General features: G+C 37.6%; 1 protein-coding gene across 1 annotated transcript; it reads right to left on the bottom strand.

The window, feature by feature from the left end:
* Positions 1–10,224: 10,224 nt before the first annotated feature.
* Positions 10,225–11,103, bottom strand: LOC142550976 (uncharacterized). Its single transcript, XM_075660029.1, has one exon. It carries the CDS (start codon positions 10,809–10,811, stop codon positions 10,344–10,346), a length of 468 nt encoding a protein of 155 aa, XP_075516144.1. The 5' UTR covers positions 10,812–11,103; the 3' UTR covers positions 10,225–10,343.
* Positions 11,104–20,459: the final 9,356 nt, after the last annotated feature.

Genomic DNA, 20,459 nt, shown 5'->3' on the forward strand with positions numbered 1-20,459 from the left:
GAAACCCCATTCAAGCTCGCCCAGCCCCACGCATCCAAGCGCCCAGCCCCGTGCGCCGCGCTTCGCCATCCTCCCGCTCGCCCAGCCGAGCCCCCTGGCCCTCGTCTCCTGCCGAGCGCCCATCCGAGCCCCTCGCTCGCCCAGGCACCCAGCCCCGCGCGTCGCGCCTCGCCATCCTCCCGCTCGCCCTGCTGGGTGCCACGCTCGCCCCTCGCCCAGGCCCACACGCCCGCCTCGCCTGCCTCGCCGTCTCCCTGCCCAGCCGAGCTCGCCCAAGCCCACGCGCCAGCTCCTCGCCACGCTCGCCCCTCGCCCCCTCGCCTGCCAGCACCGCGCCCAAGCTTCGCCCTCGCCACCTCGCCCCCTCGCCTAAGCTCGCCCAGCCGAGCGCCCACGCTCGCCTAGCCAAGCACTCGCCCTCGTCGAGCGCCACGCTCGCCCAGCCAAGCTCTCGCCCGGCGCCCCCAGCACGCCTGCTCGCCCAGCCAAGCGCTCGTCCCCTCCGAGCGCCACGCTCGCCCCCGCAGAGCGCCACGCTCGCCCAGCCAAGCGCTCGCCCGGCGCCCCTAGCACGCCTCACGCCGCTCCACCCTCGCCCAAGTGCGCCTGCTCGTCCAGCGCCCCCCATCTCGCCTCGCACACCCGCTCAGCCCGCAGCCACTCGCTCGCCTCTTCACGCTCGCCCAACGCATCGAGCGCTCGTCCAGTACGTTGAGAATTTTGATATATTCCCTTGCGAATGGTTGTGTGATTTCTGAAAAAATTATGGGGGCGTTGCCCCCACACCCCCACGACCTGATCAGGCAGGTCGATCCCCGCGACCTGACCGGGCAGGTCGATCCCCGTAAACTCTGCTCCCCGTAAACATCTTTTGTTATCGACTAACCAAATAAATTTTTCTCTTCCCAAACTTTGCTCCTCTGCTAGGCGATGTCTTAGCAGGAAAATAAAAACTCAACATCTCCACCCTCTAACTCCTCTGCTAGGTGACACCTTAGCAGGAAAAATAAATTTAATTCTCCTCATCCACTCTTCTCCTCTGCTAGGCGATGCCTTAGCAGGAAAATAACATTTTTCTCCTCTCAAACTCCGCTCCTCTGCTAGGTGATGCCTTAGCAGGAAAATAAAAATTCACTACCCCCACCCTCTAGCTTCTCTGCTAAGCCGGGTCTTAGCAGGAAAATAAAATTCAACTCCTCCATCTAACTCCTCTGCTAGGTGATACCTTAGCAGGAAAATTTAAATTCAACACATCCACCCTCTAACTCCTCTGCTAGGCCGGGCCCTAGCAGGAAAATAAAATTCAACTCCTCCATCTAATTCCTCTGCTAGGTGATACCTTAGCAGGAAAATAAAATCAACACCTCCATCCTCTAACTCCTCTGCTAAGCCAGCTAAGCCGGGCCTTAGCAGGAAAATAAAATCAACACCTCCATCCTCTAACTCCTCTGCTAGGCGATGCCTTAGCAGGAAAATAAAGTCAACACCTCCACCCTCTAACTCCTCTGCTAAGCCGGGCCTTAGCAGGAAAAATCAAACTCTCACCTCATCATCTCATAACTCCTCTGCTAAGCCGGGCCTTAGCAGAAAAATAAAATCAACACCTCCACCCTCTAACTCCTCTGCTAGGCGATGCCTTAGCAGGAAAATAAAGTCAACACCTCCACCCTCTAACTCCTCTGCTAAGCCGGGCCTTAGCAGGAAAAATCAAACTCTCACCTCATCATCTCCTAACTCCTCTGCTAAGCCGGGCCTTAGCAGGAAAATAAAATCAACACCTCCACCCTCTAACTCCTCTGCTAGGCGATGCCTTAGCAGGAAAATAAAATCAACATCTCCACCATTTAACTCCTCTGCTAAGTCGGGCCTTAGCAGAAAAAATCAAACTCTCACCTCATCATCTCTTAACTCCTCTGCTAAGCCGGGCCTTAGCAGAAAAATAGAATCAACACCTCCACCCTTTAACTCCTCTGCTAAGCCGGGCCTTAGCAGGAAAATAAAATCAACATCTCCACCATCTAACTCCTCTGCTAAGCCGGGCCTTAGCAGGAAAAATCAAACTCTCACCTCATCATCTCCTAACTCCTCTGCTAAACCGGGCCTTAGCAGGAAAATAGAATCAACACCTCCACCCTTTAACTCCTCTGCTAAGCCGGGCCTTAGCAGGAAAATAAAATCAACATCTCCACCATCTAACTCCTCTGCTAAGCCGGGCCTTAGCAGGAAAAATCAAACTCTCATCTCATCATCTCCTAACTCCTCTGCTAAGCCGGGCCTTAGCAGGAAAAATCAAACTCTCACCTCATCATCTCCTAACTCCTCTGCTAAGCCGGGCCTTAGCAGGAAAATAGAATCAACACCTCCACCCTTTAACTCCTCTGCTAAGCCGGGCCTTAGCAGGAAAATAAAATTCAACGCCCCCACCCTCTAACTCCTCTGCTAGGAGATACCTTAGCAGGAAAATAAAAATTCTTCTCTTCCACTCTGCTCCTCTCATCGCCGACTCTGCTCCTCTGCTAGGCGATGCCTTAGCAGGAAAATAAATATTCTCCACCTCAGCCTCTACTCCTCTGCTAGGCGATGCCTTAGCAGGAAAAATTTAACTTTTCTCCCCCCCACTCTTCTCCTCTACTAGGCGCAGTCTAAGCAGGTAAAATAAAATTCATATAATCCTCATAATAAAAGAACAACCACGAACTTAATATAAGAACTTGGCTTTATTAAATATCAACTGATAACATAAGACAAATTCAGGAACGAAATACATCAAAAATGAAGTAAAGATGTTCTCTAAGGTGGTAAGCGTTCTCATGCCTCTTTAGAGCCTTACCCAGCGCATTCTCCAACTTTCCTCTCAGCTCCTCTTGTACCTTCACAGGACAAAGTTACCCATTTTGAAGCTTCTCCGAATGACTCTACAACTGCAAGACTGAGCTCAAGCTTCCATGCGAATGCTCGTGACTTCTCTTTTCTTCTTCCTTCACGATTCTTTCATAACAACGACGTGCGACTTTTTGGTCCCCGCACAGGACTCCAACTCCTCTTCCCACAGGAAACTTAAGCTTCTGATGATAACTGGAAGCTACTGCTCTAAAATCCTTCAGGGCTGGTCGTCCTAGAATTCCACTATACGCTGACTGGGTATCTACTACAGTGAAGGCTATCACCTTTTTAACCCGCCGAGGATCAGTCCCCAAGGATAGGGGAAGAACAATCTGACCCAAAGGCAGGATGACGTGTTCTGCAAACCCATACAGCGGGGTGGATACCGGCTCAAACTCAAATCCTCTCATCTTCATTTGATCCAACGTGCTCTTGAACAAGACGTTCACGGAGCTTCCATTATCAATAAATATCCTTGCCACATCATAATTGGCAATGGTGGCCGTCACCACCAAGGCATCGTTATGTGGAGTCACAACGCCCCGGAGGTCTTCCGGCCCAAAGCTGATGACGGGGTCTTGTGGTAAGTCTGCACCACTATATATCTCAAAGTTCTCCAATTTTCTCCCATGTGCTTTCCGAGCTCGCCCAGAGTCTCCATCAGTAGCACCCCCCGAGATCATATGAATCATTCCTCTCGTAGGGTGGTTATCCTCATTCATTCCCCTCCTCGGTTCCACGAGCTCCTGAGGGACATCTTGACATCCACCTTCCCCTCTCTGCTCACCCATCCTCTGATTTATCCATGGAGGGCCTTGACCACGCCTAGGGGGCGAGCGAGACCTTTGTCGACTCCTTAATGAGGATCCTTCTCGTCTATCCCGTGAAGATGATCTAGCACTGTACCCAACCCTTCGCGACTTCTCCCACCTCCCCGCGGGCTCCCTCACCTCCATCACCTCGTCCCGACTCCTATCTAGGGGAACATGGGATGAGAATTGTCTTCTACTACTAGTTCTGTCTTCCTCTCTTTCCCCCGCACCCCTCTTCCTTCCTCCTTTCTCCGCTCCCTCAACTCTACTTCCTCCGGGCCGGCTCTCCATCCTTCTGTACCGTTGGGCATCTTCCAAGTTTACATATTTCTCAGCTCGAGCCAACAGATCATCATAGCTCAACGGAGGCTTCTTGACCAACGACTTGAAAAACTCCCCTCCCCTCAGTCCTTGTGTGAAGGCACTTATCATGATGTCAGGGGTAGCCGCTGGTATTTCCAGCGCTGCACTGTTGAAACGCTGGACAAATTCTCGCAAAGTTTCATTCTCTTGCTGTTTCATCACGAACAGGGTCAAATAATTTTTCTGGTGCCTCTTGCTGCTGGCAAATCTGTGCAAGAAAGCTGTAGCAAAATCGTCAAAAGACTGTATGGAGTTGGGCTGCAGGGTATTAAACCATTGCTGGGCTGACCTCACCAACGTGCCCAGGAACACCCTGCACCTGACTCCATCTGAATATTGATGTAACATGGCCGCATTCTCAAATCTCCCCAAGTGTTCCTCGGGGTCAGTATGTCCATCGTACTCTCCCACATTCGACTGTCGAAAAGTTGGAGGAAGTTCTTCTTCTAAAATGGCTAGTGAAAAGGGACTTCCTCTCTTGGGTGCCGGTGCTCCGCTTCCCAACTGCTGCCTCAACATCTGTATCTCCCTCCACATCTCCTCCATCTCCGGATTCTCCTCACTTGGGAGGGGTCGCGTCTCCTCCACCCTACTCTGACTGCCCTTCACATTCTCCTCTCGCTCCTGGCGAGCGGCCTGCTCTTCTGCAAACATAGACTCTTGATTCCTCTTCATGGCCTCATCCACTGTTCGAGTGATAAATTGGCCCAGCTGTTCCAGGGTCAAGTTTCCCACATTCTCATTGGGATGGGTTTGCTCGACCCTCGTCTCGTGGATGGGCTGCTCAGTTCTGGCCTCTTGACGAGGTTGTTCATGTCTCGTCTCAAGATGCGGTTGTTCTTGTCTTGTCTCAACATGAGATTGTTCGGGTCCCCTCTGAGGACGCGATGATGCCGAGGTAACTCTTCTACTTCCTTTCTTGCCTACCATCTCTACGTCTCAACTCAAGTGTTCCCACAGACGGCGCCAAGTGATACTCACGGGAGATTTAGGGTCCGATCCACGCAAGCGTCACTAATCCAGACACGGGCTTCAAAATTACCCTGGGCCTGAAATCACAAATAAGACCGTTAGGAGGGGGCCAGGAGAGTATCCTGGCGTAGCCCCTCCGACGCTCAAGTCAGAGACTGAGGATATATGGGGGGAGCAGCTAAGGGCGCTGCTGAAAACAATATAGTGAATCCAATAACTGAACACTCAAACCTGGTATTTATAGGAGAATACATGGGCCCTTGATGGGCTTGTCTTCCTTTTGAGCTAGGGATGGGCCAAGGGTAATGGGCCCATCCATGGGGTATCAAATATAAAACATAAAAATCTGATGATTGGCTCTTCTTCTTGTTTTTTTTTCTTCGGATGCAGATCTTCGAATTTTAATCCTCTTCGGGTAATTGCCGCGAATATTTGAATTTTTGCGCAAATCCAATCAGTATCAGATCGATATGATTTGATTTTGGGTTGGGGACCCGTATAGTTCTATGTGCATCTGAATTCGGATCCTTTATTTGTATTTCGTATTCGGATCTTGCTGCAAGAAATCAATCAAGAAGCAAAATGTTTTTCTCTTGTTTGAGATCTTTATTAAAGACTAGATCCCGTGTAATACCGTTTATATTCGTGACACAAGTCATTTTTATTTATATTTACAATAAAAAATTTATAATTTTAACATAAAACGCAATATTTTTTCGTAAAATTCGATTAGATCAGACATTGGTATAAAGGACAGTTGATCTATCCTAAAAAAGAAACAGTTAACCAGTCTAAGAGCCTATTCGACCTGGGCAAACAAGCCCAGCCCAATAAAGTTTCCAATTCAGGTCCAAAGTCAAGTGGCTTAAAATTTAACGTCATCTCGATCTCATCCAGCTACGAACTTTGTCCGATTGAATCGAATGCTAATATTTTTTTATATTTAACAAAAAATAAATAAATAAATATGTTGAACGTGGCTCTTGAAACATCGAAAAATTAATTAAGGTTAAGACGTAGTTGAAAATATTTGAGCTCGAGTTGAGTTCGATATTCAATTTTGATCGATAGAAATAGAGTTTGAACTAACTCGATTCGGATGTAGAACTAATATCATCTCTTAATTCTCTATACATTAAAAAACCATGTCAATTACTTGCATTCTAGCTGTTTACATCAAGCACCTTCTTATTTTCTACATAAGAAATTGATTGCAATCCTCGCTTTTACAAGAAAAAAAAAATTTGAAATTCAATTTTCTTTGGGGTCAAATTTACACATGTATGATTTTTTTTCCATAACGAAATTAAAACAGCAGGGGCATTGCATTAATAACAAAGAGTTGGACAGCAAAAGTTTTATTAAAAAAACTAAACAAACACAATAAATCCAGTAGACCAACTTGCTGATACACTAACAAATCTGTTGCCCTCTACTTCTTTTCAAAGCTTTGTTGTGACGCTCCAAATTCGACCATCATTTTCACAATCAAAAATATATCTTTTTAGAGTTTTTATTTCCTTACGTACATCCATTTTTAAGAAAATTCTCAAATGGTCATTCATCTCAAAATTTCTCCAAGTCAAACACATTTAATTTTGAACCGGCACTACAAGAAAAATGCCATACGACAGCCCTTTAAAACCGTTGTCGTAGCTACAATTTGCGACGGAAAGTATAAATCGTCGCTAAATTTATCAACGGTTTATTAAACACCGTCGCTAAATGTAGCGACCGTATTCATGTGCAAAACCGTCGCTACTTAGCGACGAAGTAGCGACGGTTAACCTGCGTTCCGTCGCTAATATTTTAGGTAAAAATAAAAAAAATTAAAAATTTAATAAATCTGTGTTGTGAATTGGTACAATCGTATAAGAGATAAAAAAATTTAAGTGTCGTAAAGTGATAAAATCGTGTAAGAGATAAAAATTTTAATTGTTTTGAAGTGATTAAAAAAATCGCATAAGAGATAAAAATTTTAAGTGTTGTGAAGTAGTAAAATCGCATAAGAGATAAAAATTTTAAGTGTTGTGAAGTTGTAAAATCGTGTAAGTGAGAAAAATTTTAAGTGTTGTGAAGTGAAGTGGAAGAAAATGGAGCGAATTTACAGATATTTATAGAGGGTAGTGGAAGAAAATGGAGGGAATGTTAGGTGGAATTTTTGAAATTTGCGACGGTTGTCTTTAAACCGTTGCAAATATCAGCAACGGTTTTAGCAGAACCGTCGCTAACATTAGCGACGGTGTAATCTAAACCGTCGCTAAGTTCAACGGTTTTATAAAAACCGTTGTCTTTGACCCCCAAAAGACAACGGTTTTATAAAAACCGTTGTCTTTTGCTTAAAAAATGATCTACGACAAAAACCGTTGTCGTATGTGTGTTGTTAATTCTTAAATTTCTTATAGTGCGGATATCACATTTGCGATCTAAGATTGGTATATAAAAGAATCTGTCTCGATCTCAACTGATATTTCTACAAATTGAATTCTTCAGCATCAAGATCAACTCTCGATATCTCTTCAAAGTTGTTATAGCAAATTATTGAACTTGAATTATTGTGCTTATTTTCTTCCATCTGTATAAGATGTTAACTTACATAGTTGTTAATTGTATAGCTCTATGATAAATATTGAAATATATATAATTAAAAAAATCATTAGAAAAAGACAGAGAACATCGGTATACTTGAGAAAGGCATTTTTATGAATGTACGATGAATTTTAAATAATCTTTTAAGTTTAAATCATGTTGATTAAATAATGTGCTGTCTCTGATATGATCGTGCAACACACAAAGTCATTTAATTTTCGTTGCCCGCTTTTAGCTCTTCGTATTATGTTCTTATAATTTATTTATGACATTAAAACTTGAACCACTATCATTCAATATAGATATGGTACATTTTCTGACCAATACAATAATATGTAAATCATGTTAGTCAATTAAATCATATTGGACAAGTTTTGTGCAACATGTTCGTCCGAGAAAATACTTTTAAAAAGAATCGAACTCATATCTATTAACTAAACACTAACTCCATCAACTTAAACACTTTTTGAATACGATATAATCAACTTTCCACCGTTAATGGGGTATTTAAAAGGAAGTTTGTTCACTGATAACTACCATGCTGCTACAATGCATTCACGTTTGTTCTCTTTTTTCAATTATATTATTGCTATTACTATTATTATCATCATCATCGTAAGATTGTTCTATAATTTCAAAGTTCGTTTCATTGTGTTTATTTAAACAAGTTTCCTCTGAATTTAATGAGTAAATATTGTAGATCCTCAAAATTGTTCTGTTAATTTGATTTCTAAAAGTTCAAACGTATACGAGTAAATTAAATTATTTTCAAAATCTGATAATATTTTTAACTTTCTGACATATTCAAAAACACAAAATTTCTACGAGATCGTCTAACAAAACAATTTCGTGAGATACATCTTCAATCCGACCAATCATAAAAATGTGTTACTTTTTAGCTCTAAAATATCAATTTTCACTGTAAGTATGAACCAGATCAAACTGTCTGACGTATTTATACGAGACCATTTCGTTAGAAAATATTCCGTGGTTATTAAAATTTAAAATAACGTTAACTTTTGAGTTTATCAATTACTTGAGAGCTTTATAGATTTATGGATTTATATAATTAGCGATGTTTTTTTTATACGGGCACAGAAGTTGAGACAAAAAATTTCGAGACTGGGGAATAATTGAGCACAAACTTAAAGTCGTGGATTTTCCAATTCCATGGTTTTAAATACAATTTGATTTATTTGGACAATTTTTTCTCTCATCAAATTACAATTATTTGACGAGTCTCTCCATATATATAAAGGAAGATAAGGTACAACCTCTTTTCTTTTGAATGCAAAATTAATATTAGCCTCAACTATAACAAAGATGCAAAGTCAACTTAAAATATCAAACTTATTTAATATCTATTAAGGCAAAAATTTCTATAAAAAATAATTATCAGCCTCCATGATGCGTACTTTTGAAATAAACAAGTCATATTAAAAGTAAAATAATACAGAAACATAAATCACTATCTTTGAATCAAAATGACGAAACTACTTTAAATCACGTTCGACGTACGACAAATGTCGTTGCATATTCACTTACGTCTTTTGTTATTTCTCAATAAACTTCATTTGTTTCGAATCTTGCGGATTTTTTTATTAATTTATAAATCGTGTAATCAAATATATTTCTCAATCTCAATACTATTACAAATTTTGCGGTAAAAACAAAAAGCGACAATCATTATCATGCAATTTTTTTTATCAAAATAATTACATTGTTTTTTACTAACATTGTAATTTTATAGAGTATATCTTTTGTGAGACGATTTCACGGATATATATCCGAGAAACGGGTCGACTCAATTTACAGAGACACATCTTACAAAATTTACTACAATCTCACCTAAGTTTTTGTGAACTTTATAATACATAAACATTGTAAAAGTTGCATTAAATTTTTTGTCCTAACCGGAGGTAATCTCCACTCGAATTAATTAGGAAATTTTTCACTGCAGCTGAATTTGGAGGCGGCAGAATAAACATGAAACATCCCTCTTTCTAACTGTTTTTTTTGTCAGTTAAAAAAACCGTTTTCTACACAATTTAGCCATAGGCACGACTATATAATCGAAAACTATCAATATAATTTTTTTTTTAAATTAAAGTAAATAATTTAAACAGATTTCAAAATAATATACGGTGAAATTCAAATACTCGATCGTCTTATTTACTAAATGCCGACTTTTTTTTCCTTTTTTCCCCGAAGTATTACACACTAGAAAATAAAATGAACAATCCTCGATCGGAATGCTCCGTTATATATACTATTTTATTAAAGTTAAGGCATTTAGAATAACTAACTTTAGTGTCATGGTATGTTTTAATAATTATATATATTTATAAAATGTTAAAAATTTAATGTAAGTTATTTGTAGTTTAGCGAATAGAGTCATTGTTTCCTGGAATTTAAGTTATAGGTTCAATTCTTATTGTGGTCATTTTTTTATTCTTTTATTTTTCAATTTATTTTTTAATTTATATATTAAAATTACAGTGTAATCCCTCAGTTATTTGTTATAATTATATTTTGATCATCATTTAAATATAAATCAAATGAATTATAAAAAATATTTATCAAGCACGCCGTTGCACCTAGTGTATATAAATTCGGAAGTTTAAATTTCAAAGTATCACTTAATTATGATAATTAATTAATAAATAAAAGATTACATTTTTACGTTAAATTTCAATTACCATATTTTGAGAGAGAGACGCTGGATCAATCTTCGTCATCTCTTCTAGCTTTCTTGGTTTTCTGTTCTTCTACATTATCTTCAACCACCGGCCGGAATATGGATTCAACCTCTTCCGCCGCCGCATCGAGTTGGAGGCTCCGGCGAGCTCGCGACGGGGACGCTTTTCTCTTAACTCCCGATTGCTGCGGCCTGGTTTTCCTAGGCGCCGGCGGGCATTGAGTAGCCGCCGGTATTTTGTGATCTGATGATGTCGGGGTTCTGAACCCATCATCCTCCTCGTCGACATTCTTCACGGCTTCATCTTCTTCCTTAACCTCGATCGCTCCAAGGTTTTCCTGCGTCTTTTCTTGAGCTCCGGCGTCTGATTCCGAACCAATGTCCTCTGGGTTTTCCGAAACGGGTAGGCTCGGATTATCTGGTTTGGTGATCCGTTCTTGCTGGTCTTCGTCTTCTTCGAGTGTAACTTTTGGGCTACTATCGCTTTCGGGCATCCTCAGAAATGGAGAAAAGCCAAGAATTTCTGAGCATATTAAGGTGAAATATCTGAAGAAATGGGAGAGGAAATTGGTCGGGGAAGGCTATTGTTGGAAATGAGAGGGCATTAAATAGATTCCACGTGAGATTAAAATCAAGACATTGGAGGGATTAACAATTTTCTTCAATTTCCTCCACAATTATGGTAGAATTTGAAAGGGAGATTTTTTTTACAGAAAAAGAGAAGAAAATGGGGAAGGCTTTCCCGAACAGTACTTTTGGCGAAGGATCCAATGCGAACACTCACTCACATATAAATCTCTCACCACCTTCATTTCATAATTTCTTTATTATAAATTTATAAATATATATATTTTCTACATATTATTTAGATACGTTAAACTTTTATATATCTGATGAGATCTATATTACATATCTTGTGGGAGTTGTATTAAATTCCATGATAATTTATCCAATTTATATAATTTAAATCATACATTTCAGTACTGTAAATTATATTTTTCAACAATAGATAATTAGTGGTGATTGATTTCAGATTATATCTTGATTGGTCAAACACCGTAAATCTTTTTAATAATGTGAAAAACTTTTAGAAATACATAAAAAGTAATTTATATTATGCAATCTAGTTGAAGAGTGCTAAAATGTTAAATCATATTTACTATAATTAAACTAGAGCATATACTTTGGGATTTCGTAATTTTTTGCATTTGCACACAAATAAAATAAAAATAATAATAATACGTGGGATGACAATTTTTACGAACCCGATGGAGAATCTGATATCTGACCTGAATGGAGGAGGATGTGGAGATAATTTTTATCCGGTTAAATAAACGGGTAATCGAAAATTATGATTTTCGTGTATGGGGATGAAGGCGAGTCTTAATGTTGAGATAAATTGTTTATATTTTTTTCTATATTGTTTAATTTGTTAATTTTTATATTTTTTATTGCTCTCAACAATTTATTAAATATTCATAATTCAATCGGAATAATTCAAATTATATATCTATATTGTAAAAAATTAATTATTTTTCTTTCGAAAAATTTTGGTAGATGGAGAATGTTGTGTCTGTGGGCATTAGTACATGGTATAATATTTGAATTACTGTCGGGATTTATTCTTAATTTTCGGACAATATGATTCACAATTTTGCTTCTTATGAAAGCCAATAAATCTAAATCTGTGAGGGGTGAAATAAATCTAAATATATTATCGAAATAAATCTTCTCAAGCACAATTCATTTTGCCCACTTTTGTTTTGCAGATATAACATACATTATCGAATTACTCGACAGTGAACATATAACAAAATTACTCTTTTATATGTTTCGATTTGATTGAGTGAAAATTGCAATTTTATTTATGTAATGTTTTGAGTTTTAGTAATGTAATACTAAGGCATAGTTTGGTACATGAGATAAATGAGGGATTTATAAATAATCCTCATTATCTCATGTTTGATACTTTTTTAAAAAGCCCATTCGATAAATAATTTTTTAGAATGATAAAATGTCCCTTCTATTAGGTGTGATAATTTTAATTTAATGATAAAATACAATACAAATGACCTAATTGTCCCTCAATTTATAAATGATTTTTTATAAATCTATGCTAGTAGATAGAAATTAAAATCAAATAAATATTTTTATTTATTTTTATATATTATATAATATGATAATTATATAAATGAATTCGAGATAATTATATAAATAATTTTTATAAATATCAATAAAATTATTAATATCACTCGATTAACCTTAAAAATTGATATTTGACTTGACTCACAAAATCAAGGGCTCAATTATCATATTATATAATAAATAAAATTAAGTAAAAATAAATAAAGCATGCAAGCAAAAAATATGAACTCAAACAACAACTTTGAAATTATAAAATTTATTATAATAAGGTTAATTTTGTCATTACAATCTAATATATAAATTTAATCACTCTTATTAAAATCATACCAAATATTAAATATAATATATCTTATTTATCTTTAACTTATCCTTATATTATATATCACATGTTTATCCTATCATATGTACCAAACTATGCCTAAGTATCGAAATTATTTTTATTTTCTTTATAAAATGGGATGTGAAATGTAAATATAAGAAATTAAAATTTTATTATTATTTAAAAAAGAAAACTTTAATTGGTCAAATGGTAAGGCAAAGATTTGATAGTAGGGGCCAATGCTACTTATTTATTATATATTAAAAAAATAAGTCAAGGTGGGTGAAAAAGTTTCGGATTTTTTTAATTTCGAAACAGTAATTATTTAAACCTACGGATGACAGAAACTTTTTCCTGCGGAATTTAATATGTTATTTAATACACGTGTTCGTGTTTGACTTCATTAAAAATAAAATTAGAATGTAATTTTTGGTTTAGATGATTTTAAATCAGAGTTTAAACCATTATATATATATATGTAATATATTGAAAATCTTAAATTTTATTTACATCATCGTGATAAGGACAATATATATATTGAAAATCTTAAATTTTATTTACATCATCGTGATAAGGACAATATATATATTGAAAATCTTAAACTTATATATATATATATATATTGTTTCGGTTTTGGGGGACCAACTGTTTTTCGACGTGTTGGATTTGTGTTACTTGGCGACATGGATGATCAAATTTTTTTTATTAATCCTATCGTATCGAATCGAATCACACCGCATCTTTTTTTTAATATTTTATAAAAATTGCGATTAAACATAGTAATCATAAATCGCACCGCATATACGGTTCAGTTATTTTTTTGCCAATAACCGCACAAAACCGCACCGCCTAAACCGCTTACCATAATATTTGGTATAAGATTATGTTAATCTCAGCTATCTTCAAAATTATTACTCTTAAAAAGAAAACGTATCTTCTTATTAATTATTTTTCACATTAGTATTTTATTCGAGTGTTTATTTTTTAAATCACAATATTTTATTTGAAGTTTGAGAGTAAAAAAATGATAAAATAATGTAAATGTCATTTTGTTTTGAGTGTATTGTGTTATTAAATTATTACCTTAGTTTTCAATCTTGATTATTGTTTTATTTAGTTTTATTTTCGTATGATTTGAACTATATTTTATATTTGAAGACATTATATTATTGTTGTTTTCAAATTAATTAAAAAATACGTTATAATATTTTTCATTAAAAAAACCGTAAACATATCGCAACCGCGTGAAACTGCTTAAAACCATAAGACAAATTCTTCATGTAAAACCACGATTATTTTTTTAAAATACTAACTGACCGCATATGACAATTTAGTTTGATTTTTTTTATATACGAAAAAGCAAAACCACATTGTGATCACCCCAGCTTAGGATGGATTGTGAAAAGCAAGTAGAGACAGGGACGGAGCCACCCCAAAGGCTGGGGTGGGCTCCAGCCCAGACTTGATTTTTGGGCTTATTTAAAAATATGGATGAAGTTTTTTTTTTTAAAAATTTTAGCCCATTTTAGCCCACATTTTAGCCCACAAATTTAAAAAAATAAATAACATTGAGTATAGCACAAATTTTAGCCCACAAATTTTTAGCCCAGGATCGAAATTTTTTCTAGCTACGTTCCTGAGTAGAGATACTTGGACTGATTTTTTTAACAATTTGCATGTTAATAATTTTATAAACTCTCTTAATAAGAACGATGGTTGCATTCAACAAAAATATTTGTGAATACAAGCCAAATCACACTCATCAAATTTTCTCTCTTTCCTTATATTACTATCTCAATAACCACTTTTAGTAACTAATAATGGAACTTCATATCTGTATAGAAAATTTCAGCAGACACCTAAAGTAATTAATAATAAATAGATAAATAAATGCATAAATTGACTAAAATATTCCTTCGTGAGAGCGAGGTAGCTACTAGCTAGCAAAAAATTTCCTACAGGTACAATTTGGTCCAAACCAGAAATGCTTGCGGCTGTCACCTTCAATGCTAATTAAGACAAATAAATTATCTCTTCAATCAACAATTAAAATACATTAATAAAGCTACGACCCTCAATATCGATCCAACCTCCACGTACGTTCGTTCGTTCATTCATTCATTAATAAATAAATTATGAAATATAATTTATTTATGTATATTGTTTAACTTCTCTTTGAGTTTTTTTTCACCGATTAATCTGCAGTTGTTGTGCGTATTAAGTAAATCTACGAGCTTTAATATAATATTATGTAAATCATGCTAGTTGAGTAAACTACACTGAGCAAAAATTGTACAACAAGTAGTCATATTACTATATCAGTTCCGAATTGGATTAAACCTTTCGGATTTTCGGATGATGAAACTTAACTAATCTTGTATGATATCGGAATTGAATTAAATCGAACGGGACCAGATTGACACCAAACTGGAATCGAATTTTTTAAAAAATCATTATATGTATGTGCGCGTGTGTATGTATTGTTGGTCACGCGTGCGAAATATGAGATAATAAAACTCGAAAATAAAGAATAAATTGGACACCGAGATTTACGTGGAAAACCCCTAAAAATTATTAGGGTAAAAATCACGGGCAACATGAAAAGATTTCCACTATAATATTTTGTGGTGTACAACTCACTCACTGTGTTTCCAAAGAGAACACACACTCTCTTAATACAGGAGAACAAAACACCTCAGAAATATTATAGAACTAAGCACTCAAATGCTTATAAGATGAGAGAAAACTCGAAAAAGGGATGATTTGAAATGAAGGAATGAAGCTCTATTTATAGAACTTCCTGTCAGTGTGAAAACGCGTTAAAAACGCGTCCCGTCTGAACGCATCCTACCGCGTATAAAACTGCAACCTTGAGTGGCTGCCATGTATTCTGCCTCTGTTGTAGATAACGCCACAACTGTCTGCAGTTTTGAAACCCAGCTTACTGCTCCCCCCTGCAAGTGTAAATACATAACCAGTAGTAGGTTTCCTTTTATCAGGATCACCTATATAATCTGAATCGACATAGCTCCTGAGTGTAAAATCCGATCCTCCATAACATAATGCAGCATTCGAGGTACCCTTAATGTATCGAAGGATCCTCTTAACAGTGCTCCAATGCTCTCGTCCAGGATTCGCCATATACTGACTAACTGCTCCCACTGCTTGAGCAATGTCTGGTCTTGTACAGATCATGGCGAACATCAAACTTCCCACTGCTGATGCATACGGTACTCGAGACATCTCCATCCTCTCTGCTTTACTGCTAGGACACATCTCGGAGGATAACTTGAAGTTAACAGGAAGATGGGTCGAAATTGGCTTACTATCTTGCATGTTGAAACGTTGCAAGACTTTCTTCAAATAATTTTTCTGGGAAAGCCAAATCTTTCTGTTACTTCTGTCTCGGTGAACTTGCATCCCTAGAATCTTGTTTGCTGGTCTCAAGTCATTCATATCAAATTTCCTAGCCAACTGTGCCTTCAATCCTTGGACCTGATCTTTGATGGGGCCTGCTACCAACATGTCGTCTACATACAACAACAAAATGATATAATCATCATCAGACCTCTTGAAATATGTACAAGGGTCTGCACTTAGTCTGTTGTATCCAAGGCTCATGATATAGGAATCAAATCTCTTGTACCAACACCTCGGCGCCTGTTTGAGACCATACAGAGATTTGTTCAACCTGCAAACCAAATTCTCTTTGCCTTTTTCTGCAAAACATTATGGCTGGAGCATATAGATTTCTTCTTCAAGATCTCCATGAAGAAACGCCAGTTTTCACATCTAGCTGTTCTAGATATAGGTCAAACACTGCACATAATACCAACACTACTCTGACTGTTGTAAGCCGAACCACAGGAGAAAATATCTCATTGAAGTCAATGCCTTCTTTCTGAGCATACCCTTTTACCACCAATCTAGCACGATACCGCTCCACTTGGTTATTGCCATCACGCTTGATCTTATAGACCCATCTGTTTCCAATGGCTTTCTTTCTTGTGGTAGTGTAACAAGATCCCAAGTTTTATTCCTATCTAATGCCTCCAACTCTTCTTGCATTGCTATCATCCACAAGGATACATCCGAGCTTTGAGTAGCCTCGTGGAAACTCGATGGCTCACCATCATCTGATAATAGACAATATGCAATGTTGCTTTCAGTGACATAATCTGAAAACCAACCTGGTGGTCTTCTGTCTCGAGTTGACTGCCTCGTATTGGAAATCTCAAACTCAACATGTTCTTGTTCTTCGTGCTCTGGTACTGCTTCACAAGAAACTTGACCTTCGTCCGTCTGATTTTCCACCTGAAAAATAGTAGTTTCTGAATTCTGTGTGCCTTTGTCTCCCTTTAATTTATCTTCTTCGAAGATAACATCCCTGCTAATGACAAGCTTGTGAACAGTAGTATCCCATAAGCGAAACCCCTTAACTCCATCAGCATAGCCCAAGAAGATACATTTTCTGGATTTCGAATCCAACTTCGATCTTTCTTGCTCATTGTACAGAACGTACACAAGACTTCCAAATGTATGCAAATGAGAATAATCTGTCGGATTCCCGGTCCACATCTCCATCGGAGTCTTCAGATCAATCGCCACTGAAGGAGAACGATTGATAACATAACAAACGATTTTGACTGCTTCTGCCCAAAATGACTTTTCTAGACCTGCAGTCCTCAACATAGCTCTTGTTCTGTACAACAAGCTTCTGTTCATCCGCTCCGCCACTCCATTCTGTTGAGGTGTGTAATCTGTCGTGAATTGTCTTTTGATGCCCTCATGTTGACAAAATGAATCAAACTCGTCACTGGTATATTCTCCTCCATTGTTAGTCCTCAGACACTTGATTTTCTTTTCAGAATCAAGTTCAACCCGCGCTTTGAAATCTTTGAAGACTTGGAAAATATTGATTTATTCTTGATTGGATACACCTAACATCTCCTAGAGAAATCATCAATGAACGAGTCAAAGTATCTCGCTCCTCCTAGGGATATAACCGGTGCTTGCCAAACATCCGAATGAATCAGCTTCAATATACTTTTGCTCCTGACAGTAGAAGTGTCAAACTTTAATCTGTGTTGTTTACTGGTAACACAATGCTCACAAAAGGGTAGTGACACTTTTGTAAGTCTCGGCAGCAGCTTCCGTTCTGAGATAATTTTTAACCCCCGTTCTGACATATGCCCGAGCTTTCTATACCATAACACTGTTTATTCTTCTCCTGAACCATTTGATGCAACAGCTAATTCTGTCTCTTTGTGTGTTTCTCCCAAAAGTACATACAGATTTGCAGCAATCTTTTCCGCCTTCATAACCACAAGCGCGCCTTTCACAATTTTCATGATCTCGTTCTCGATACGAGTTTTGCACCCGATGTCATCCAATTGTCCCAATGACAAAAGATTTTTCGTCGGTCCCTTCACATGTCGTACCTCCTGTATGGTGCGAATGGTGCCATCAAACATTTTAATTTTGATAGTACCGACCCAGCGATTTCCAAGGCATGGTAATTTCCCATGAATACAGATCCTCCTGAGACTGGTTCATAATGATCAAACCATTCTCTCCGAGATGTCATATGCCACGTCGCTTCTGAATCCATAATCCATGTGTCACAAAATTTGTGCCTGTCTTCCGCAACAGTTGCTGCTTCGCTGAATAATATTTCACCACCGCCTGAAGTACTGGCCATATTTCCTTGAGAACTTTTCTCGATACTCGTACACTCTTTCTTGAAGTACCCTTTACCACTACATTTAAAGGAGTAAATATTTTTCTTCTTACTTTTTGACTTTGATCTACCTCGCCTTTGGCTCCCACTGAAGTCACGGTCCATAAATCTTCCTCTTATCATCGGCAAAGCCTCTGTTTGCTTCGAAGTAACCAACATGTCTTCCTTATTCTTGCGCCGAATTTCTTCTCCGAGAACCGCAGTTAAGACATCGTCGAATCTTAGAAAGCCCATAAGAATATTGTTGGTTATGTTGATGATAAGTTGATCATATGAATCTGGTAGACTTTGAAGTAGAAGCTCCGCACGTTCATTTTCCCCTATTTTATGTCCCATGGAAGTGAGTTGGGCAAATAGAGTATTTAGTGTGTTGATATGGTCGGTCATCGATGAGGATTCCGCCATCCGAAGAGTATAAAGCCTTCTCTTTAGGAAAATCATGTTGTGTAGTGACTTGACCTCGTACATCTTTGTCAGAGTATCCCAGATAAATTTTGCTGTTTTTATCTCAGAGATACTTGACAATACTTCGTCTGCTATAGCCAAGTGTAAATTGGCAACATCATTATCATTCATCCAATTCCACTTTCCATCATCCGCAATCTCCACCGGTCTATCTTCAATAGCCACCAAGCAATTATCCTTTCTTAAAACTGCTTGTATCTTTATTTTTCACAGCATAAAATTGCTTCCATTGAACTTTGCTATCTCGTACCTTCCCGCCATTATGGCTACAACAATTTTGTAGACTGGACAAAATAATCCCGCCTTAATAAAAAAATCTCAAAAAATCTTTTATGATGTGGAAAATCAGTCTAGGCTGCAACCACAGAGCATACTCAGAATTTTAAGAAATTTTAAACCATGGCTCTGATACCACTTGTTGGTTCCGCGTGCGGAATATGAGATAATAAAACCCGAAAATAAAGAATAAACTGGACACCGAGATTTACGTGAAAAATCCCTAAAAATTATTAGGGTAAAAACCACGGGCAACATGAAAAGATTTCCACTATAATATTTTGTGGTGTGCAACTCACTCACTGTGTTTCCAAAGAGAACACACACTCTCTTAATACAGGAGAACAAAACACCTCAGAAATATTATAGAACTAAGCACTCAAATGCTTATAAGATGAGAGAAAACTCGAAGAAGAGATGATTTGAAATGAAAGAATGAAGCTCTATTTATAGAACTTCCTGTCAGTGTAAAAACGCGTTAAATACGCGTCCCGTCTGAACGCATCCTACCTCGTATAAAACGCGTTCCTTTCTGTCCGAATCAAATGCCAACCTTTGACTCATCCATTTAGCATGTTGCCGACATGTATGTAGTGTACATATTATCTAACATAGTTGTATGAAAACTGGTCCTGAAATAATTCCGATATCGGATTCAAACGGATCGGATTAAAATGAATTTGGATATATTCTAAAGCAAACCAATTCAATTCATTGTGGGTGTTAAATTCAATTCAACCAAGGAAGCAATATAATCGGTTCCAAATGGAACTGAATCCGAATTTGAGTTGGTTTCGGATTGATTAAATATGTTAACCATGATTAGTAAGTTCGACCAAGAAATTATTTTAAAAAAAATAGAAATGGTCGTGCGCGCTACATTTCAATTTTTTTAAAATTTAATAATAACCGTTCTATTAAAACTTTGACTTGGAAACACAGATTAAGACAAGAAGATGATATCCATGATCAAAGAATTTGGATTCGTAATTGGCTTCGAAATTGCGTAGATTTATATAATTTCTTAGAACATGAATTTTCTATCATGGGCCTTGGAACGGACAGATCATATGGGCCTCCGCTGGGAGTAGATTTTTATGTTAGGGTTATCAGTAAAACAAGATGATTCCAAACATGTTTATTTTTCAAAATTAATGTTATATTTTCTAAATTTTTTACCTCCTATTAATTTTTTTT

Source organism: Primulina tabacum, chromosome 7 (assembly GCF_025594145.1).
Source record: "Primulina tabacum isolate GXHZ01 chromosome 7, ASM2559414v2, whole genome shotgun sequence".
Taxonomy (NCBI): Eukaryota; Viridiplantae; Streptophyta; class Magnoliopsida; order Lamiales; family Gesneriaceae; genus Primulina; species Primulina tabacum.